Source organism: Telopea speciosissima, chromosome 1, assembly GCF_018873765.1.
Source record: "Telopea speciosissima isolate NSW1024214 ecotype Mountain lineage chromosome 1, Tspe_v1, whole genome shotgun sequence".
Lineage (NCBI taxonomy): Eukaryota > Viridiplantae > Streptophyta > Magnoliopsida > Proteales > Proteaceae > Telopea > Telopea speciosissima.
In genome coordinates, this window is record NC_057916.1 from 19,151,481 (window position 1) to 19,172,980 (window position 21,500).

General features: G+C 38.9%; 2 protein-coding genes across 2 annotated transcripts in view; one reads left to right on the forward strand and one right to left on the reverse strand.

The window, feature by feature from the left end:
- The first annotated feature begins 799 nt into the window (after positions 1–799).
- LOC122666523 (polyubiquitin) lies at positions 800–15,805 on the forward strand. Its single transcript, XM_043862553.1, has 3 exons — positions 800–885; positions 1,407–2,807; positions 15,788–15,805. The coding sequence occupies exon 2, from the start codon at positions 1,407–1,409 to the stop codon at positions 2,778–2,780; it is 1,374 nt and encodes a 457-aa protein (XP_043718488.1). The 5' UTR covers positions 800–885; the 3' UTR covers positions 2,781–2,807; positions 15,788–15,805.
- Positions 6,360–21,500, reverse strand: part of LOC122666507 (serine/threonine-protein kinase TOUSLED-like) — a 28,340-nt gene continuing 13,199 nt past the window's right edge. The window contains exons 9-16 of the mRNA XM_043862552.1: positions 21,048–21,114; positions 20,726–20,823; positions 20,406–20,585; positions 19,946–20,156; positions 19,512–19,776; positions 7,270–7,324; positions 6,984–7,145; positions 6,360–6,673 (exon numbers count right to left, since the gene is read on the reverse strand). Coding sequence (XP_043718487.1) covers positions 6,578–6,673; positions 6,984–7,145; positions 7,270–7,324; positions 19,512–19,776; positions 19,946–20,156; positions 20,406–20,585; positions 20,726–20,823; positions 21,048–21,114 — 1,134 coding nt within the window. The 3' untranslated portion in view covers positions 6,360–6,577. The remainder of the gene's footprint in view (positions 6,674–6,983; positions 7,146–7,269; positions 7,325–19,511; positions 19,777–19,945; positions 20,157–20,405; positions 20,586–20,725; positions 20,824–21,047; positions 21,115–21,500) is intronic.

Here is a 21,500-nt window from a genome sequence, read left to right on the forward strand (position 1 = left end):
CCTTAAATGATTTTTTCACAGCTTATCATGTATTGGAGCTACTCTTAATTTAACAATAATTTGTTCATTTTTATTTTATCTTTTCCTTATGCATCATCATCAATTTTTTTTTTCCATTTTTTTAACTTTATTTTTTTAATACAATATATAATTAGCATCAACCTCGAGTACCATTGAAGGATTCAACACCAGGAATTATTTAATTAGACATAAAAAAGATGCGATGCAATACACTATCCTTAGGATTCTTTTCTCCCATATCTGCTTGTCTTGTAGTAGTTTTTAAACCGTTTATATCATGACGTCACTAACAATTATTGAGCGTAGAAAGATGAGACAAAGTGATAAAGTGGTTGAACTCAACTTTCCTTTCGTCTAGAAAGGTTTTGTGCAAGACTTTCCACCGTTGGATGGGATGACAGGGCGTATAATATGCATGGTCATACTGATCCAACGATTGAAAGACGATTGTGCACTATGCACGGGTCATGCACAAAACTTGTACCCTAAAATTATTATAAAAGAAAGTAAAAAAATTATATAAATTTTTTAAGAATGACTACGTTTCAAACGGTGATCTTATATAACGGCGTTTGGATCCTTATAGAGTTTCAGGTTTTATTCTTAACGACGTTAGGTCAACAAACAACCCTTTGCTTTCCGGTAGACGGCATGATTGAAACCTACTTTTCTTAGCGTGCACGGTAGTGCATTCCAGCTCATTTTTTATACGTGTCCGTATCTCATTGGATTTATATTCACGGTTCAGGAAGGTTTCCCTATCTATATATTGAGGCCCCTAGGTCTACCCAATTTCATTGTTCTCATAGAATTCTTCTCATTCTCTTCTAGGTATTGAAGAAAGCTCCCAAATCTCCTTTCAAGGTAAGGATCGGAGCCCTTCTTCAGCTCTCAATCGTTCGTAGTTTTTCTCTTCTATTTGTTAACATAGATCTTAATTTGTTTAAATTAATTCTATAGTTTTGTGGTTGTTTCTGAGATTCATGCTATAAGCTAGTTTTGAATGTTTCTTTTGATTTGTGTTCTTTCTCTAGTCGATCGATAAAACATCGCTTCTTGTTTCCCTGATTTAGGTTTGGATCCAATTTATTTGTTCGGCGCTCTGGATACTTATTGTTGGCTGGATCCAAATTTTTACAGATTTTAATCGATTGAATATGCAAATTGTTTTTCGATTCAGAAGACTTATTCTTTAGGCTTTCTTTGTGCTTCATCTGTTTCCGTTCTTCGAAATCGTCGTCGTATGGCCCGAGTCAGATCTGACTGATTCTTTTATTCTTTTCAATGGGTTTCTTAAGTTAATCTTTATTAAATTTTATATGATAGAAGATTTCTAGACGCAGATCTATCTTCCCTAATGTTTGTTGATTTTTTTTTTCTTGCAGATGCAGATCTTCGTCAAGACTCTTACCGGAAAGACCATCACCCTTGAGGTCGAAAGCTCCGACACCATCGATAATGTCAAGGCCAAGATCCAGGATAAGGAGGGAATCCCACCAGACCAGCAGCGTTTGATCTTCGCAGGAAAGCAGCTTGAGGATGGCCGTACACTAGCGGACTACAACATCCAAAAGGAATCCACCCTCCATCTCGTCCTTCGTCTCAGGGGAGGCATGCAAATTTTCGTCAAGACCCTCACCGGAAAGACGATCACCCTCGAAGTCGAGAGCTCTGACACAATTGACAATGTCAAAGCAAAGATCCAGGACAAGGAAGGAATTCCCCCAGACCAGCAGCGTTTGATCTTCGCCGGAAAGCAGCTTGAAGATGGCCGAACCCTCGCTGATTACAACATCCAGAAGGAATCCACTCTCCACCTGGTCCTCAGGCTCAGGGGTGGGATGCAAATCTTCGTTAAGACCCTCACCGGCAAGACCATTACCCTCGAGGTAGAGAGCTCCGACACCATCGATAATGTCAAGGCCAAGATCCAGGACAAGGAGGGCATTCCACCAGACCAGCAGCGTCTGATCTTTGCCGGTAAACAGCTTGAGGATGGCCGTACCCTCGCCGATTACAACATCCAGAAGGAGTCTACTCTCCACTTGGTGCTCCGTTTGAGGGGAGGCATGCAGATCTTTGTGAAAACCCTTACTGGCAAGACCATAACCCTGGAGGTTGAGAGCTCGGACACCATTGATAACGTGAAGGCAAAGATTCAAGACAAGGAGGGTATCCCTCCTGACCAACAGAGGCTTATCTTCGCTGGCAAGCAGCTTGAGGATGGGCGGACGTTGGCGGACTACAACATCCAGAAGGAATCGACCCTTCACTTGGTGTTGCGTCTGAGGGGAGGTATGCAGATATTCGTCAAGACCCTGACTGGCAAGACCATCACCCTGGAGGTGGAAAGCTCTGATACGATTGACAACGTGAAGGCCAAAATCCAGGATAAGGAGGGAATCCCACCTGACCAGCAGAGGCTGATCTTCGCTGGTAAGCAGTTGGAAGATGGGAGGACTCTTGCGGACTACAACATCCAGAAGGAGTCTACCCTTCATTTGGTGCTGCGTCTGCGTGGTGGGATGCAGATCTTTGTCAAGACCCTGACTGGGAAGACCATCACCCTGGAAGTGGAGAGCTCTGACACGATCGACAATGTGAAGGCGAAGATCCAGGACAAGGAGGGTATCCCTCCTGATCAGCAGCGTCTCATCTTCGCTGGGAAACAGCTCGAGGATGGGCGCACCCTCGCCGATTACAATATTCAGAAGGAGTCGACTCTCCACCTTGTTCTTCGTCTTCGTGGTGGTTTCTGAATCTCTGGCTTCTCAATGGTTTCTGGGAGTACTGTTTTATGTTAGCTTGTGGATGGATCAAGTTTCTATTTTTTTTCCCCTTTTTTTTTTTCAATGAATCTGGTGATCATCGGCGTTGAGTAGAGACGCTTAGTTTCTGTTTGTACCTTTTAATGCGTTTATGTTTTCCAATTTCCTTGAATGTATAGTTCTTTGCAGTAGCAATGAAATAGTTATTTCTAGTATCTTAACGTTGTGGTGTTATTCTCTCTTTTTCATATTTCTTTTTCCTTCCGACCCAAAAATAAATATAGGGAACAGTGTTTGCTGCTTCTATAATTCTGGGTTAGTGCTTCCATATAGTTTGTGAAGGGTGCGCGAGAGAGATGGAGAAGTTACTCTTGATCTGTCACACCCAATTCTTTTACAAAACCCTAGAATGATAGAAACAGCAATCCATCATATAGAGGGAGAGGATGAAATGAGAAATAAGGTAATCAAATTTCATGAATCGGTTTTCTTCAATCGAGAATAATGTTAACAATAGCAGTGAAATTGTTGAATTGTCGAGAAAACGCTCGATGGGTGATGGTATTCAGGTATTGCTTATACATTGGGATTTATCCAAACGGTTGCGGACGAATGGTATAAAGATCCGGGCTTGGAGAAACCGCTGTTGCCAATGGTGGTTTTGAGATTGGGATGAACAGTGTGACCATTAGAGGACCTGTCCTTAAAGTTGCCATCAATTTCAACTCCTGAACCATAAAAAATTTGAGTTAAGGCTTAGGTTATCCAACTCGTTAGAAACTTCAAAACCTACGTACGATGCAGCAGAATCTTAGAAATCCAAAGCTACAAAAGAATGCCGGTTACTGTGAAATATTACCTCTCTCGTCCATCCAAAAACCAAAAACAGTAAACAAGTAAATGAGGGAGGAAAAAAAAAAAGACAAAGAAACATTCCCAAACTGAGCTTCAAAAGGTTAAACGCACTCTGAGAACAGATTCTAGCTCCATATAGTTGTGGTTTCTGATCGGGGAGAAGCTCAGATTGAGAAGCCAAAGCCTGTTCTCCGAATTAGGGACGGAGGGGAGTGAGTTGTTGAAGGGGAGGAGGAAAGGTGCAACGCGACGGTCAGTTGCAGCAGGTGGGAACAAGGGTGGGTAGGTTGGGAGAGAGAGAGGAGGAGATACAACAGGAGTGGCGGTGAAGGGAGGGAAATACACTCACTCACAGGTTAATTGAATTGTTGAGATGCCTTCCATTTCATCAAATGGTGCAACAGATATACTGCTAGTGTGTAGATACAAGGGTGGGTAGGTTGGGAGCATGGTTTGAGGTATCAGATCGGTATTGGCCAAGACTGATCTCGATATCGATCCGATCCAGCTGTACGGAGGGTAAAAATATATAAAAAAATAGTTTTTTTTCATAGGAAAACAAAGATGAAAGTGTCATATTTGCTCGAGTTTGGGTGATCCCTATGTATTGATCCGATTTGATCCAACCAATATCGAGATCATGAACCATGATTGGGAGAGAGAGAGAGAGAGGAGGAGATACACTCACAGGTTGATTGAATGATTGAGATGCCTTCCATTTCATCAAACGGAGCAAAAAATATATTGCTAGTGTGTAGATACGAGGGTGGATAGGTTGGGAGAGAGAGAAAAGAGAAGATACAACAAGAGTGGCGGTGAAGGGAGGGAGATACACTCACAAGTTGATTGAATGGTTGAGATAGCCTTCTATTTCATCAAACGGCGCAAAAGATAATAGTGTGAAATATACTGCTAGTGTGTAGATTCGTCCCTTGATATTATTACTTCAAGAAGTCATTGTAAACTTAACCTTAAAAAAAAAAAATCATTGTGTATATCTTTATTTAAGAAATAAAACTACTCATAAGGAAGGATTCTTCAGGTCCAAAAAACAAAAAAAGAGGAGAGAGAGTGACTATGTGGATAGAAAAATCCGTACCACACTCTCCTTGGCGTTTTTGGCAAAAACCTCTCCTCTTTGCGATTCTCTCTCTCTCTGAGTTGTGCTTCTAGGGTTTTGAACCCTATGTTGAATGGAGACTTTTTTTCTTGCGCAAATGTTGTTTGTGTATGTTGATGATCTTTCTATGATTTTGTTTTTTTGGTGCCAAAAAAACTTTTCATTAAGCCGAATCAAGAAAGGTGTTACAATGTCCATGAGGTCCTTAGAAAAAAGGGATTCCCAAAAGTAGTTCAGAGGGCTAAAGAAAACCCATTTAGCAATATTATGAGCTAAGTCATTTTCATTCCTACTGACATGAACAAAATCACAGAAAGAGAAAGAAGATTTCAGGATACAAATATCCTGAATAATACAAGAGAAACTAAGGGAAAAGGAGGACAAGCATTTGATGAGAGAAAGACAATCCGACGAAACCAGAATGGAGAGTACTCCCAACTTTCTAGCTGTTGAGAGAGCCAATCGGATTACTAATGCCTCACCAAACACTGCCGATGCCAAGGCAAAATGCTCAGAGGCAATCAGTTTAGTCAATTGTTGCATTCCTCTAATATAAGGTTCTACATTGGGTATCAGGTTAACCCTAAGCCCTATCTTAGGTCAATTTTGAATACCCAACTGTTGCATGAGGATTGATCATGGTTTGTCGATAAGATTAATAAAAAAAATATTATACTCCGCAACAATGGTATCAAAATCTCTCTCGACATGATTATGAATATTTTGTAATGTTCACTGACGACTATTCTCAACATGGGTACATTAATGTAATGCATAAGTTGAGAACTAATTAGGTCAGCATATGAAGTGTAAAATATTCATTACCCAAAAATAAGTGTAACATATTAATTCTAAAACCCTCTCTTATAGATAAGTTTTGAATAACCTTAGGTTTCTATGGATTTACGCAACCAAACACACCCTCAGGCCTCAGGCTTCTCACGAATCTCACCTTGTTGATCTTTTGTGTTAAACTTGAGATAGTCTGGAATCATCTAAGGGTAACCCTGGATAACGAGGTTTCTTTACAAAATCATTATTCGTCAAAAAATGTGATTAATCAGAGGCCAGCACAACCAAAGAGAGAGTTTCTGCAACAAAAATGTAGAAAATCTCTCTCAAACCTTGTCCAGTTCTTCACTTTTAATTGGATATCAGATATCCACATCCTCACAATATTTACCTCACACTTCCCTAGACCCAAAGGCTCGTCTCTAATCAATTTTATCTTTTTTCCCTCCCCTCATTTTTAATACAATATGGCGCCAATTTTTGTTGCTGATATTCATTTTTTATTTTAACTTTCCCTCCCTAATGATCTTGAGATTGCTCAACTTGTTACTCCATAAACTACATATCATCACCTAAATTTAAGGGTGTCAATCCTCAACTGGCACTGATAACTAAAACCAGGACCGAGTAAATAAACCCGACCAACCATGCAATCAGTTCGATCTAGGCCTCCAGCAGCCAGAACAATAAGGAACTGACTTATAGACCTGAACCTGACAGATTTACACCCTTTTTCCCAAACATACACTTAAAGAGGAACCATCAACCATATGGGGTTTACAGTAACATCTGGAAATGACTTCAAATGGGAGCCTAAATTTCATTAGCCAAAAATGAAACACATGTACAATTTAGCAACAATTGATCTTCGGAAACTGCAAAAGAAAAGCAACAAAAATACAAAAACACTGTACAACATTTACAGATTTCCATGCAGGTATTTCAGTATTTTATTGCCTCCAAAGATGATCCAAGTATGTCATTTGTGTTCTGGGTCCATTATCTGAGGCATTCTTCTACATCATTTCTTTGCATAAGAGAGATATGGATCCTGAGCTATTGTTAGAACATCAGGCCTCTCGACTTGGTTATATGTTAAGCATCGACGTATAAGATCCTGCAAAAATTCAAAAAGATACAGATTACAAGAAATTACTTCTGTCTGCAAGGAAACGTCTTTTTTGTTCAGGTCTAACAACCAAGAGTAGCTCAAAACCCTAATGCAGAGTGCCAGTTTTAAGATCACTAGAAGTAGCTAACAGCAGGTCTCGGAATCAGATGTTAATATAATCATACAGAAAGAATACTCCAAATTAATCAATATTAATCCATTTTTGAGTTGTTTAAGAATACAGGATTTTCCGAAAATGTCCGACGAGATGTTAGTAACAGATGGGCATCTACAGACTCAAGTTGAATGAGCTCACCTTTGCTTCATTTGAAACAGCGGGCCGAGAAGGGAACTCCACTTTGCGTGCTTTAATAATAGTATCTTCACGAAGTATCCGCTCCTGAGTCTGGTCATGCCCAAAAGGGCGTTTACCAAAGAGAATTTGGTACAAAAGTACACCAGCTGACCAAACATCAACCTGTGTACCAATTAGTTGCCTTTTAATATGGGATCTCATCCAAGAACATACAAAATAAAACTTGTCCACCCAAAGAGGGCCTACAGTCCTAGGAAAGGAACAATGAAAGTCTGCGTCAACCTACCTTAGATGATATGAGTGGTGTCTTGGAGAGCTCAAAGCACTCTGGAGGCAAGTACCTGTGAGAGAGAAAAGCATGATCTGTGAGCTGTGCCTTGGCCGAACATAAGAGAAGAAGAAATGAATCACAGGTATAAGCAAGGTCGATACAAATTCATATAAAAAGCTTAAACAAAGGCAATACTTGAAGTCTTGAACAGGATGAAGTGATGAACAAGAAGATACATTCCTATAGCACATTGGTTGGGAATAGGGATTGCAACAGGTTATGAACATGGTGGGTTCACAATACCTAACAATATGTTGATCAACCCTAACCACTGGAGGACCCCATGTAACCAGCCCTAATGCTACCCCTAATTGTGATACACATTCAATAAGTTCCACAACAATGTTAAAATCAACATGTAACCGATGCTCATGATGAATGAAATTTCTTCCTGAACCTCCGCCAAATAATTTCTTAATTTTAAATGCTTCCCCAAGAGAGCTAAATAACTGAAGGCTGAAGCATACCTATAAAACCAAAAGCAATCCATAAGACAGCTAAAAGATAACCCTGCTTTGTGAAGGAGACTTGTCAGGCAACCAAGACAGCACAAATATATAGAATGAGGAAAACAGAGATGAGGATCTTTATATGGTTCAGTCACAATACTAGAAAAAGTAGAAGTGGTGAGGAAAGACATGCATAGTTTAGGTCTTGTCTCAAGTATGACCTTGAATAGAGCTGTTTGGAGGGCAAGGATCCATGTAGCCGACTCCATATAGGTGGGATATTGCTGAATTGTTGTCGATGTTGTTGTGTTCCTTTCTTTTTGACTTATTATCATCTATACTTGTCTTTCAATGGATCCATGCAGCCAACCCCATTTAGTTAGGATAAGGCTTAGTTGTTGTTGTTGTTGAACAACACATAGTCCCTTCTCAAGGAAGGCAAGTAGTAATTAATTAGACAAAAAAAATGTGCAGCATAAGTTGATGTGAACCACTGATAAAAGTGCAGCATAGGTTGCTGCGTACCACTGATAAAAGAGCAGCATAGGTTAGTGCGAACCATTGATAAAAGAACAGCATGGGTTGTTGCAAACCATAAGTAACAACATAAGGCAGCTGTGAACCACAAGTAACATTCTTGTTGTTGCAAACCACAAGTAACCATCTTCATAAGAAAATGTGTTGCTGATGACAAGAGCAAACACGAATTGATAAGTAGATGACACGAGTAGATAATATTAATAATAAGGGAAATTTACGTCTACCACCCCTGGGGTTTCAAACAATTACGTCTACCACCCCTGAAATTTAAAAAATTACTTCCATACCCCTACGTACTAAATCTGTTAGTTTTGGAAGGAAATGACAATTTTGCCCTTGTCCTCTTCCTCTTCCTCTTCCTCTTCCTCCTCTCTCTTTCAGAAACCATAAGTTAAAAATAAAAAATAAAAAAATTAAGGACGGTGATCAGATCGAAGCTTCAAGCTTCAAAGCGTCAGTTCCATGAAAGAAAAAAAAACAAGGCTTCAAAGCTTCAGGATCTATCGACCAACAAGTTTCAATTCCTGGAAAACATTGCTTCACTGCAACCAACATTAAAAGGTAGGGGCTTTTCTGTAGTCTTGATTGAATGTCTTCTTCTTCCACAGAGTTCTAATCGTCTTCCCAAACGGCAAAAGGAGAAACTCCAGCCCCAGCCCCAATCTATAAAAACTCTAACCTTAAGAGAAACCTATCCCAAATCAGGATTCGATTTCTAGAAATTCTTGAAAACCCTAACCAAAAAAATCATTGGAGAAGAACCCACATTCGCCGGCAAGGAGCACAGTTGACGTGAACGCGCACTGTTGCCGGCCAGGAATTCCCATGTTTCTCAGCTTTAGGGTGGATTCCCTGCAGCTATTCTTCTATAATATTCAAGTTCTACTTCAAATTTCAGACCATTCAAGTTCAATTTATCAGTTGCAGACAGGACAGAGATTTTCTTTTTTTCTTCCAGATCAATTCTAGTGCTCTGTTTCTGTCGGTTTCCTAACATATTGTGTGTCAAACCATCTCTACTCATATTTAATTACCGCCTGGATTTTAAGCAATTCTGGATAAGCTCTGCAATCTCCTCTGCGTCAAGGGTTGATCTGTGCTTATTTCTTTTGTTCCGTTTACATTCACAGATCTGGAATTATGTATACGGATTATAATTTGTTGTTTAAACCACCAGTAATATCTCTGTTTATGAACCGGTTTATCCCTTGTTTCTGGAACCTATTTACAGCCTCAACTTTTTGCAACCGCAGGCTGAACTGTTACCTAGATTCAGTCCATATTTTAGGGATCTCATTAGACCCCAAGGGGTCAAACTTGACCAGGGTTTGAGGGCTTTATAAGCCCTGCTTCTGAATTTACTTAAAGATCACCCTTTTGCCTCCGGAGCTTGCTGTTCCTTCCGGAGTTGTAGGGTTCCAGATGCCGAGAGGATGGTTCCAATCTCGATTTGGAGATCTATTGTCCTCCTCTTCTTCTTCGGTTCCAACCAGAAAATGAAGGGACACAGTCTTGGATATACTAGTGGAGCTTGGCCGCCACTACATCGATATCGCTCGACCAGGGAGAGAGGAATAGGAGAGGGTTTGGGAGATGGAGCGGACGGGTTGCTAGAAAAATTGGGGAAGTCGGAGAGATCTTTGAGACGGTTGGTGAGGCACCGTGGCTGATATCTCTCATATTTGGGGTATTACGGGTATTTGGTTAATATTTGGGCTATGACATCATCACTTAACTGTTCTCATCTAACGGTACAGGGGAGGTTTAGGAAATAGATGAAATTCCAAGGTAGAAGATATAATTGTTTAAAACCCCAGGGATGCTAAAAGTAAATTTCCCTAATAATAATAGTAAAATATCATATGACAACTCCAATCTCCCCCTCACGTGTAGTGCTACACGTGGACGAATAATGCAGGGGAGAATACTAAACAGTACTTGTGCAGTCCAATCATCATATCGCAGTCAGAACAGAATACAAAGTTAAGAGTTAAATGATATTGCATATCTCAATAAAGAACTCAGAACAGCATGAAACTCTGGATGAGAGTTATTTTAATAGTTTATAATATGTACTGAAAATTGCAACTTGATCCAACGATCGGATTGTAATACATTGCACATGCATCAAATTAGCAGGTTACCGAGTTACAAGGAAATATTGGCAAACTTATAATAGACAAAAATTTTAAAGGAGCAATTTGGTAGTTAAATAGTGAATGGTCAAGAGGGGAATGAAAAATTAATGGATAGAGGTAAAGTAGGAATAGATGATAGAATGAGGACAAAACATAATTTCAATTAAGGAGGGTATTAAAGTAATTGGACTTAATTGTAGTCAAACAAAAGACCCTTTCAGCTTCCTCACAATAGAAAGAAGAATTCAGCAGAAATGTAGAAGAGAAAATCTTACGGTAGTATCAGCCCCTCACCCAAGGCTACAATCAACGATGGATTCAGAGTTAAGATCGCAATCTCCAACCCTCTCAAGAACATCCGGCATCAAGCCAAGCAACCAATCAGGAAACATCTTAACTATTTTCTGCAACCAAGGTTTGACGGCAAACAGGGACCAGATTTGTTTTCCGGTAAGTATCAGACAGTAAGGATAATTTTAGAAGGTAGGGTTCTGATGAATAGATGGGATTCCATCCCCAGCCCAGAATAACGCCAACAGCAGGGAAAGAGGGTATATCACAGCACGCAGCAACTGAGAAGAAACCAGCAGAATTTCATGTGCAAAACAATGGTGCTGTATCCTCCAGCCAAAATAACCAGCAAGAACACTGTGTGCGCAGGTATGAATAAAACATTCTGCAACAGACAGCAAGTCAGCAACTCATATATCACAGTAGAAAAGCAAAGCACCATCAAAATGGCAGCAACCCTAGTTATTCTTTTTATTGGATTAACTAAGGTTTCATATATATAATTTTTTTTCTTCTTCTTCTTCATAGCTCTGATACCATATGACAAAATCAGATCTTAAAAACCAGAATCTCTGAAGAAGAAGGATGAAGAAGAAAACAGAGAGAGACAGAGAGAGAACACGATAAGAGAAAAGGGGAGAGAATCCTAGGCCACGATAGGATTCAGGATGATCCTATCATGGCCCAGCCCCACATCTTATGATAAACAAGAAACCTACTTAGAGTCAAATCACAACTAAAATAAATCATCCTCAGATTCCTAACTAAAAATGACTTAACTAGACTTATCACAAACTAATTCTAAGAGTAAATACCACGACTTAACAAGGAAGAGGACTCCTCCTCACGATACACTTTAACAACACTAAATAACAACAATGGAGGAAGAGATATAAAGATCATCGGCTTGCCCATCAAACCATAGGATAAGAGACCACTGCATACACCATAACCATAAAATTCTGTTACCAAAAATCACACTGGATAAAGCCAGATTTACACAAATTTATGACTACCGAAAGAATTTTTAAACTTACTAAACAAGTACCCCCTTTGAGTTACCTTAATTGACCCTCATTGGAAAATTAAATAAATAACCAGCTGGACCCAACACAACTCCAAAAAGTATTATCATCACCCCCTGGACTAATCACTCAGGCTTTATATTTCTGCTCATTACAATTAAGGCAACCAAGACACAACAAATATATAGAATGAGAGAAATTAAGATGAGGATATTTAGATGGTTGAGTCGCAATACTAGAAAGGTAGAATCAGAATTCCAGAAATGGATGTCTATAGGAACTTGGGGTTAGCACTGCTACGACAGCTGCCTATTATAACCAATATTTTATAGACAACAATCACTTGTCTAATAATATTGGGAGGAACAAGTTGGTTTAACAGTTTCTAACAAGTAATTATAACTAAGAGCTGGTCGGCAAACCGCAAAACATCTGCGTACCTGATGCCATCAGAAGCCATTGGTTTTGAAAACCTGGATTACTTAGTCGATGAAACGCATCAGCGATTTCGATCATCATTTATGATAACAATATTCTCTTCTTTTAGGAGACAATGCGCCTTACCAAGCATAGCGAGGCCCTCTCGTACACCAAATGGGGGGGGGGGATCCGTTGGGTGTACGCCTCTTCCCTAGAGCTAAAGGACGTAGACAATAAGATCGTTTTAACAATCCCCCTCCCCGAGGGCTGTCCTTCAACTCTGATTCACTAACGGGGGTTCTTAGGGGATGTTTAAACAGTATTCACATAATAAGTAAATTCCTTTCCACCAATATTGTCAGTTACACTGTAGCAGACAAGATAAGCAAGGGTCAATGGAGATAGTTATGATATGCATGGACAACACTGACCAATGACTCCACAAATAAGACCAGATTGGGTGCAAAGTTAGGACAAGGAAAAGCCAAATATAACATGTTGAAATGATGTGAAAAATCTTATGGATTTAAGAATAAAGACATGAAGGAGTACCCCAGACCAGGAAGTTGGGAAAATGATTCTAGGGCAGGCAAGACTTACAAACCCAAGAGAGCATGTTGCAATGAGCCCAGGAACAAAGAGATAAGGGGAAATAGATGTAGAATTAAGCCAAGATTCAAAGTTTCAGACCACCCACTGAAATCAGATCTGTGAATCTCTGTATTTGATACTAAATATCGGCAATGAAGGAAAAGGTATAGAACAAAGAAAGGGAGAGAAAATATGGTGAGGGAGGGAAGTAGGAACAACTCTAACACCCTCCTGAATAGGATCCCCAGTCAAAAACCTCACTTGGATAGAAACTTGAAAATTGACTAAAAACTCAAACCTCTCAGAATAACGCCAAACTCTAGGAAACAATAGTTAATGGGAAGATAAGAACCCTTCAAAAGATGGGAATGATCCGATGAGTATTTTGGGAGTAATTTAGGAAACAGTGATCTCACGGGGGAAGATCCTAGAAACAATGAAATTGAAATTATATTCAATCAAGCCAACAGAATTACCCCAAAATCCAGTGGAATTCTACCCTTGATTGGACTCAACAAACCCCAAAAATTATAGATCAATCAAGTGGCTGAATAAGAAGTAATCAGATTAACTCGGTTTCTGAGACTTACCTCACTGAGTCACAGAGAAAAGTAAGTAGTAACCAAACCCAAACTCAGAAACCCTCCAAACAGTGCTCGAGTACTATTCATGGGCAGTACTTTGACTTCCCAAAGTTTCAGGGAAAACAGATCTAGGGTTTGGAATTTATAGGCCAAATAATATATGCTGAAAATACACAGAAAACAGGGTACCTGCCAGTTCAAAAAAGGTAATATTAATGGTGGTTTAAACAGCAGATTATAAACCTTATATATAATTCCAGATCTGTGAATGTAAACTGAACCAATATCAGAGAGTAAAACTATAACAGTAAACCCAATCATGGAGGGAAGATCAGTAGCTGGTTGGAGTATTAAAACAGAGAGCGAGAGAGAGAGAGGAGAAGAGAAGAAGAATCAAGGCTTCTCACCAAGGTTTCTCACCCCATAACTGAATCACACACCTCTTGTGGAAAGGCAACTCAATCTTATTCCATAATCAAAATCGTGCTGAGCCCTTGGCTCTACAATGATTTAAATAAAACAATAAAATAGACTCCTACTCTGAATAGGAAAATAAATCCTAATCTAACTATGGTAACTTAGTTGCTAATTACAATTTAACTAATAAAACAGCACTTAAATAACAAACTCCTACTTGAACTAGGTATATAATAAAGCAAATAAAACTATAAGAATTAAACTCCTGCGAGCTGGCTGGTACATTTAAAGATGGCTGCTGCTCGATCTCCATGAATCTGGCCCAACATATGGCTTTGTTCATTCTAGTTTGAGTGGACCAAAATACATCAAAATATGCTTACATTAAACAGATCATCAGCTTGCCCGTCAAACCATAGGATAAGAGACCATCACATACACCATAACCATAAAATTCTGTTACCAAAAATCACACTATGGATACACCCAAATTTATAAAAACTGACTCACGATAGAATTTCTAAAATTGATAAATAAGTTCCCCCTTTGAGTTACCTAAATAGAACCTCTAATGGCTATTTAATTACCCAAAGGTTGACATTAGAATAGCCAGCAGTGATCTAGAACAGCACATCAATCAATAACCCTCAAATACAGCAACCTGGTCAAGGGTGATGAGATCTGGTTGCAACTCTGATCGCAAGGCGCTTTAGATATATGGAATGGGTTGCCAAAATTAGAAGTGAACCCCTGACGGTTAGATTGGAAGATATCAAGGAGTTATGAAAATAGAAAGTAGCTAAAATTTAGAAACAATAGAAAACAGCAACTAATGTGAAAAAATAGTAAGTGTAAACAAATAGAGCGTAGGGGGATCAAAATAGCAACTAAGGAACAAAGTAAGATGCGATCATGAAAGTTGCTACTGCAGGACACCACAAGAGGAAACAAACTACTACCAACACCAAGGATTCAATGGACTGTTTGGTAGTGGTTTCTACACTAAGATGAGAACTGAAACTGCGAACAAAACCACAAGAGATTAGTGAACAGGATATAAATCAAAATCCAACAGAAAACTGAGACCAAAGTTAGTATGTGCAGGGTGTAGATATTTTAGAAATCTGACCTGTTAATGGAAGAAAAAGAAGAAGATAGAAGATAGAAGGATATAGTATGCCTCTCACCTCACTGCGGATAAGGAATCCCACCAACTCTAGCCTTGGCATCCCACCAATGTTTCCCAACTGCATCCCACAGTAGAGCAGTCCTGAATCCCAGAACCATGCTCTGTCCCTTACGAAAATCAGCAAGCATAAGCTTAACAAATTGTTCAAATTGTTTGGGGTGGGTATGATCCCTTCCTCTTTATTTATAACTTCATGGATATAAACAAAATAGGAAACCCCAATGTGTGGAAGGAGGAATCCCTTACAACCTAAGTTTACCACAAAATAGAAACTCTTCTAGAACTTAACAAAATAGAAACTAGTTAATCCCGTAGAGGACTCAAATCTCTCATATTTGGGCTTATAGAATTGGCTCATTATAATAGTAAACAAAAAAATGCTAATCCTATGGCATATATAACCCATTAGACATTCAAAATTAAACATGTTGGTCCATTCTTGGCATGGAACTAAATTTGGTCGCAAGTTTCGACCTAGATATCTCAGTTTCGACAAAAACCGAGACAAGACTTAAGGTCGATATCGGATTGTATCATGTTTCAACCATATTTCGAATATTTCGGTAATTTCGACCAGTTTTGGCAAAAAATACTAAGTTTAGACCAGTTTCAACAGAAAAAGGGGGGAAAAAACGTTTCGACCAGTTTTGGTACTTTCGGTAGTTTCAAACCAACCTCAACTAGCCCATGACATTTCAAGTTTGGCCCAGAAAAAATACCAGGTTTCAGTTGGAACCTGGGAAATCTCAGTTTCAGCCAGGGTGAAAACAGGCCTCAAACCAAGATTAAGAAACTAGATTCTTGGCCCAGTTTGACCCAACTGACGGCCTGGTTTGCTATTGGCGTTCTTGTTCTTTTGAAGTGCATCACCCACATTAGAAAACTTAATAAAAAAATAAATCTAACTAAATAACCAACTGGACCCCAACAATTACAACTCTCAAAAAAATTAATGTGTATCACCCCCTAGACTAATTACTTGAGCTTTATATTTCGGTCCATTATAATAAAGGCAACCAAGACACAACAAACATATAGAATGAGAGAAAATGAGATGATGATGTTTAGATGGTTGAGTAATAATACTAGAAAAGGTAGAATCCGAATTCCAGAAATGAATATGTCCGTAAAAAGTTAGGAGTAGCACTGTTATGACAGTTCACTCTTATAATCAAAATTTTATAGACAATACTCACAATAGTCTCTTATATCTAATATTATTTTGGGGAACATACTCTCATAATAAATAAATTCCTTTCCACCAATATTGTCAGTTATACAATAGCAGACAAGATAACCGAAAGTCAATGGAGATCATTACGTCATGTAGTACAACGACCAATAACTTCACAAAGTAAGACCAGATATGTTGCAACAATAGGACAAGGAAAAACCAAACATGACATGTTGAAATAAGGTGAAAAGGCTTATGGATTTAATAAAGATATGGCTAGATAAAGTGAAATGATATGAGACCATAGGTGAACCCATGCAAGGAAATTAGGACAATGAGTATAGAGTAGGCAAGAATTACAAACCCAAAAGAGCATGTTGCAATGAGCCTAGGAACAAGGAGATAAGGGGAAACAGACGAAGAATTAAGCCCAGATTCAAAGTTTCAGACCACCGACTGAAATCAGATACGTCAATCTGTATTTGATAATAAATGACAATGACAGAGGAAGAGATATAGAACAAAAAAATGAAGAGAAATCTGCTTACATTAAAAAGATCATCAGCTCGCCCAATAAACCATAGGAGAAGAGACATCCCTTACACCATAGTCATACATTCCATTACCAAAAATATCATTAAATTCATATGGATACACCCATTGATGTAGATCGAATGAGGAAAGAGAAAAGAAAAGCCAGTCCAGCCAGACATCAGACCAGCAGCCCAACCAGCCCACTTGGTCCAACCCAATCACAGCCCACGGTTCTGTTTAGGGCTGCCAACTGGGCTGGGTATCGACCAACCTTATTTCTCAGCGCACGTGGCTTGATTGGGAGATCAGATCTTGCGTGGGATCCACTTAGAAAATTGGATGCTGCTGGAAACTTCTTGGTTGCTATGGAAAAATTCTGTTGGAAGCTACTTTAGATAGTTTCTATTCTTGTAATTACTAGCTAAGAAGGAGGAATTTTGTTTCGTAGTTTCTATGTTAGAACTTTCTATTTTCTGGATAGCTGCTAGTTATTCTATGGCTGCTTAATTGTAAAGGATCTCTTACTACTTGGGAGAGTTTCCTATTTGGTGTGTAGCCATCAAGATATTATAAATAAAGTGAGGGACTTGGCCTCCACAATTTTACTCTTAAAAAAAAATATATTGCGTGAGAAATCCTTGGGATGTGAGAAGCAGGAGTCCCTGGTGGGATTCCACTATCCAGGGTGGAGACAGATGGGCTGCCTTCTCTGCAGTAGGTGAGATACCGACATATCTTCTTTCCTTCCATTATCTTTTCTTCCTCTCTTCTCCTCCTACAAGTTCAGGTCTTACTGTATAGCAGGAATAGCCTTTCAAGGCACTCATTGATTCCCCATTTAAGACAGAATAGTATCTTCTTCTGTGCCATGTGGCAGGATCCTTTATTCATGCTTTACTTCTGTCTACTTAATCCCCTTTTCTATTGCAGGTTCAGGCTCTGTTGGACAGCATCCAGCCCTTTGATTTCTGATTCTGCAGGATGGAAGATTGTCTCCATTCGATCTGCAATCCAAGTTACCAACTCTTGCTTTTGTTGTTCCTAAATTAGTAGCTACTGTTATTCTTAGCTAAATACTAATTTATCTGTTTCAAACCTGATGTTAGTAACAGTACCTCATTATCTAATTCAGGTTTAGTATAGTAGTTACTAATTCCATGCCCTCAACTTTCTAATAGATTCTGTTCCTCCCATGTGTTGATATTTGTTTCCTAAAAATCTCTTTGCTGGACCTTTTATTTCTGTGCCCACCATTGCTATTCTAGTTTCTAATTCCTGTTTTCATCTACTTCCTAATTCTGTAACTGGTCATAAAACTGGATCCAACCATTGGATCGAGGAGATATTTTAAGGCATTGTTCCCTCCCACCTAATAGCCAACCAACCAGAGTTATACCCCCATCTGATTGGTTGCGTGTGAGACAACTAAGACCACTAAATTCTGTTCTATTAAAGACCTGTGATTCTGGTCATTGCTGGAATCCCAATTTTACCCTTGTGTAACCTAGGTTTCCCATTAGCCATATTTATAAAAACTATTTTGACTCACTATAGAATTTCTATACCTACTAAACAAGTGCCCCCATTGAGTAACCTAAATAGACCCTCATTGGAAAACTTAATAAAGAAGTAGATCTAATTAAATAACCAGCTGGACCCCAAGAATTAAAACTCCCAAAAGAATTAATGTGCATCACCCCATTGAATATTTACTTAGGCATTATATTTCTGTCCATTACAATAAAGGCAAAAAAGCGGCCGTGCCAGGAGGGCCTTCCAGTGTGGCCCACTTCACTGTGCCATGCTGCCAGATGATGTGGCTACTCCGACCATTGGATAAAGAAGAAATGATATGGATTAGCCAGGTGTTCAATTTCAGATCCCGATTCAATCAAATGCCCCCCATGTGTTCGCATTCATCCCCATGTATGTTCATGCACGTCTACTGTACTCTCCCATAGTCCTGGTTTTCAAAGCTGTTTACAAAATTTGTTCCCCAACTGAACTGGGAACAGGGCCCCATACAATAAAAAACACACAAAATAAAAAGGCCTAACTGATACAAGACCCAAACCAAGACTTATAATCTTAACACAGCTATATGCAATTGTCTTGCATCAGGTTTCTTGAGTTGAGTGGCTTAACTTAGATTCCCCACATTGTATCAAATGAATCAGCAGAAGAATCAGATCCTTTTTCTCTAATTCAGATTTCGAAGTTATACCAGATTTTCAGACTATTAATTATTAAGTTATTAACACTGATGGGAGAATACTGTCATTAGATGCTCAAAACTGGAAAAAAGCCACACAAGGAAATAAGGTAATTGTTTCTCAAAATCCCTTATACGGAAAAAAGTTTCTAGTCGTGCATCATCGAGGAGCCTTCAGCCCCATGCATTTTTTTCCACGCGGTTTCGTCATTTGGTAATATATTTTGACCATAGGATATATGTGTAGACCCTTGATAGGCTAAATGTCAAGTATGGTGGCCTATTTCAACCACAAGGCCACCACATATAGGCTATTCCCTCTTTTTTTCTCCCCTATTTATACAATGATCCCAGTTTTATAAACAGAGTCGACTGTTTTAGGCAATATTGAAAGCATTACTCCAAGACACATTCATGTCGAATAAGACTGAAACTTAACCCATGATTAAATGATGGCAAGGATAACATCTATGAAGTTTCTGGTGCCCACACTCAACAAACATTGTTATAGCCTATATGGCAGAAAAAGCCAAGACCGCTAGATCCCCACTCCTCTTAGTTACTAAGAAAACAAATCAATCTCTCAATGAGCTTTTTTCAACGTCTTGAAAATTAAGGGGATGCACAACCTACCAATATGTTCCAGCTCCCTGGGAAGTAAGTTCCACGCCCTGGGATCCAACATCATCTTCCATTATCTTGCTTAGACCAAAGTCAGTCACTTTGGCTACTCCAACCTCGTCAAACAGAACATTCCCTGGCTTCAAATCATAATGGATAATCTTTTGCGGCCGTTTGTTCAAGTATACAAGACCTTGAAATATCTGAACTATAATAATCCTAGCTTCCCTCTCTGGCAATATAGGTGTCACTTTAAGAACTGCATCAAGATCTTTACCTGAGGAAAATACAGGAGACTAATGAAGGTGAGACTGCCAGATTCTAAGAACCTCAAGATTTAACTTAAGAAGCAATCATTCAGTATCATTTTAAATATTTATTTGTAAGCCATAAAACTATAATAGAACATAACTACAATGAAATGGATCATAAGAATGTAGGTATACCACTACAGTACTCCAAAACAGTGCAGAGTGTGTTCTGATCAATCTCAAAGAGATCCCAGAGTCGCACAATGTGATTATGCACCAAGCTCTTATGAATGTTGTATTCTCGAATTGCATGCCGTATGTAACTTTTCTTCTTCTCTTCACTCCATTGGGGATTCAACCCATGCAACTTGCATGCGACATATCTATACTCCACCAAGTCATATGCCTGCTCGAAAGTTCCCACTTCAAATCACTGCAAAAGAATATATTCTCACAAATGCCTATATAGGCAAAACAAAAACCTAGAATCTTCTCTCTTTTTGGATCAACACGAGGATTTCTCACCCATTTGTTTGGTCAACACATCTACTACCAAAATATAAAACAAACTTCCTGATAAGCTAGTATCTATCAGGGGAAAAAATTCTAGGTGACCTAGTAGACACAAGTCACACAACGCAGAAAAGAATTGTACCTTGTAAACCTCACTGAATCCTCCCTTCCCAAGAAGGTTTAAGAGGGCATATCGATGATTCAGAATTTGAAAATTATTGAAACGAGAGCCATCCTCATCTCTTATACGCTTCATTTCACGTATAAGCCTTCCCTTCTCAAGTTCATAACGGTCCCTCTCACGCAATGAAGTTTCTTCCTCCTATGAAGAATTCCCCAATGTAAGTAGTCAGACATAATAAGATTAGTAATAAGAGAAAATAATACAGCACATTCTCCGCAATCCAACTTGATGGCATGTAAATGATGAAAAGTGGAAACCAAACAAGACAAAAATCTTACACGTTTGATGCTTGCTAGACGGGATTTACAAATCTCTTCCTGAATGAGATAATCTTCTTCTGATGTCCCTGTTTCAGCATCAATCCCTTCGCCCTTATCTTCAAGACAGAATATAATATTAAAGCAATTCAGCAGCTTTCATTAGTGTGCCAATTAATAAAAAGATAAATCAGTTTGTGGATTATGTCCATTGGAAAGACATGATGCCAAGAAACAATTCTTTTAGAAGTACAAATCATAGGTTTGTGTCCAAAACTATGGAAGTTAACCTAGGATTTAACTAAGAATGATACTGGTCAAATTTAAAGGAAAAAAGCCTCACCAGACTGCCGTTTCTTCAACGACTTCCGATATCGTTCAATAGCCTCCTTAGTTTCCAATAGATGTCTCTAAGACAAAGAAAATGGCAAAAAATTTTAAAAAACAATGTTTAAGAAAATAATGAAAAATACAAACACAAATTTGAGATGGTAAGGGAAAGAACTTGGGCCAAACATATTTAATTCACTGAATTTACATAATCTATACTCATTCATATAGAAGCCAGTGATACCAACACAAGTGGAGAACTGTCTTTTCAGTAGATAGGCTTGGGCATCTAAAACAGGACACCAATTGAAGTGACAGCAACATATCCAAGTTTTCAGAATTCCTGTTATTATTAGAAAGCCAGGAGTAAGGATTTGGCCTACCCCAAAGCAACCACATAAGCCCAAACGGATCATCAGTCGAGGAACAAGTTTCTATACACTGTTATCTGACTGTGAAGGCCCCC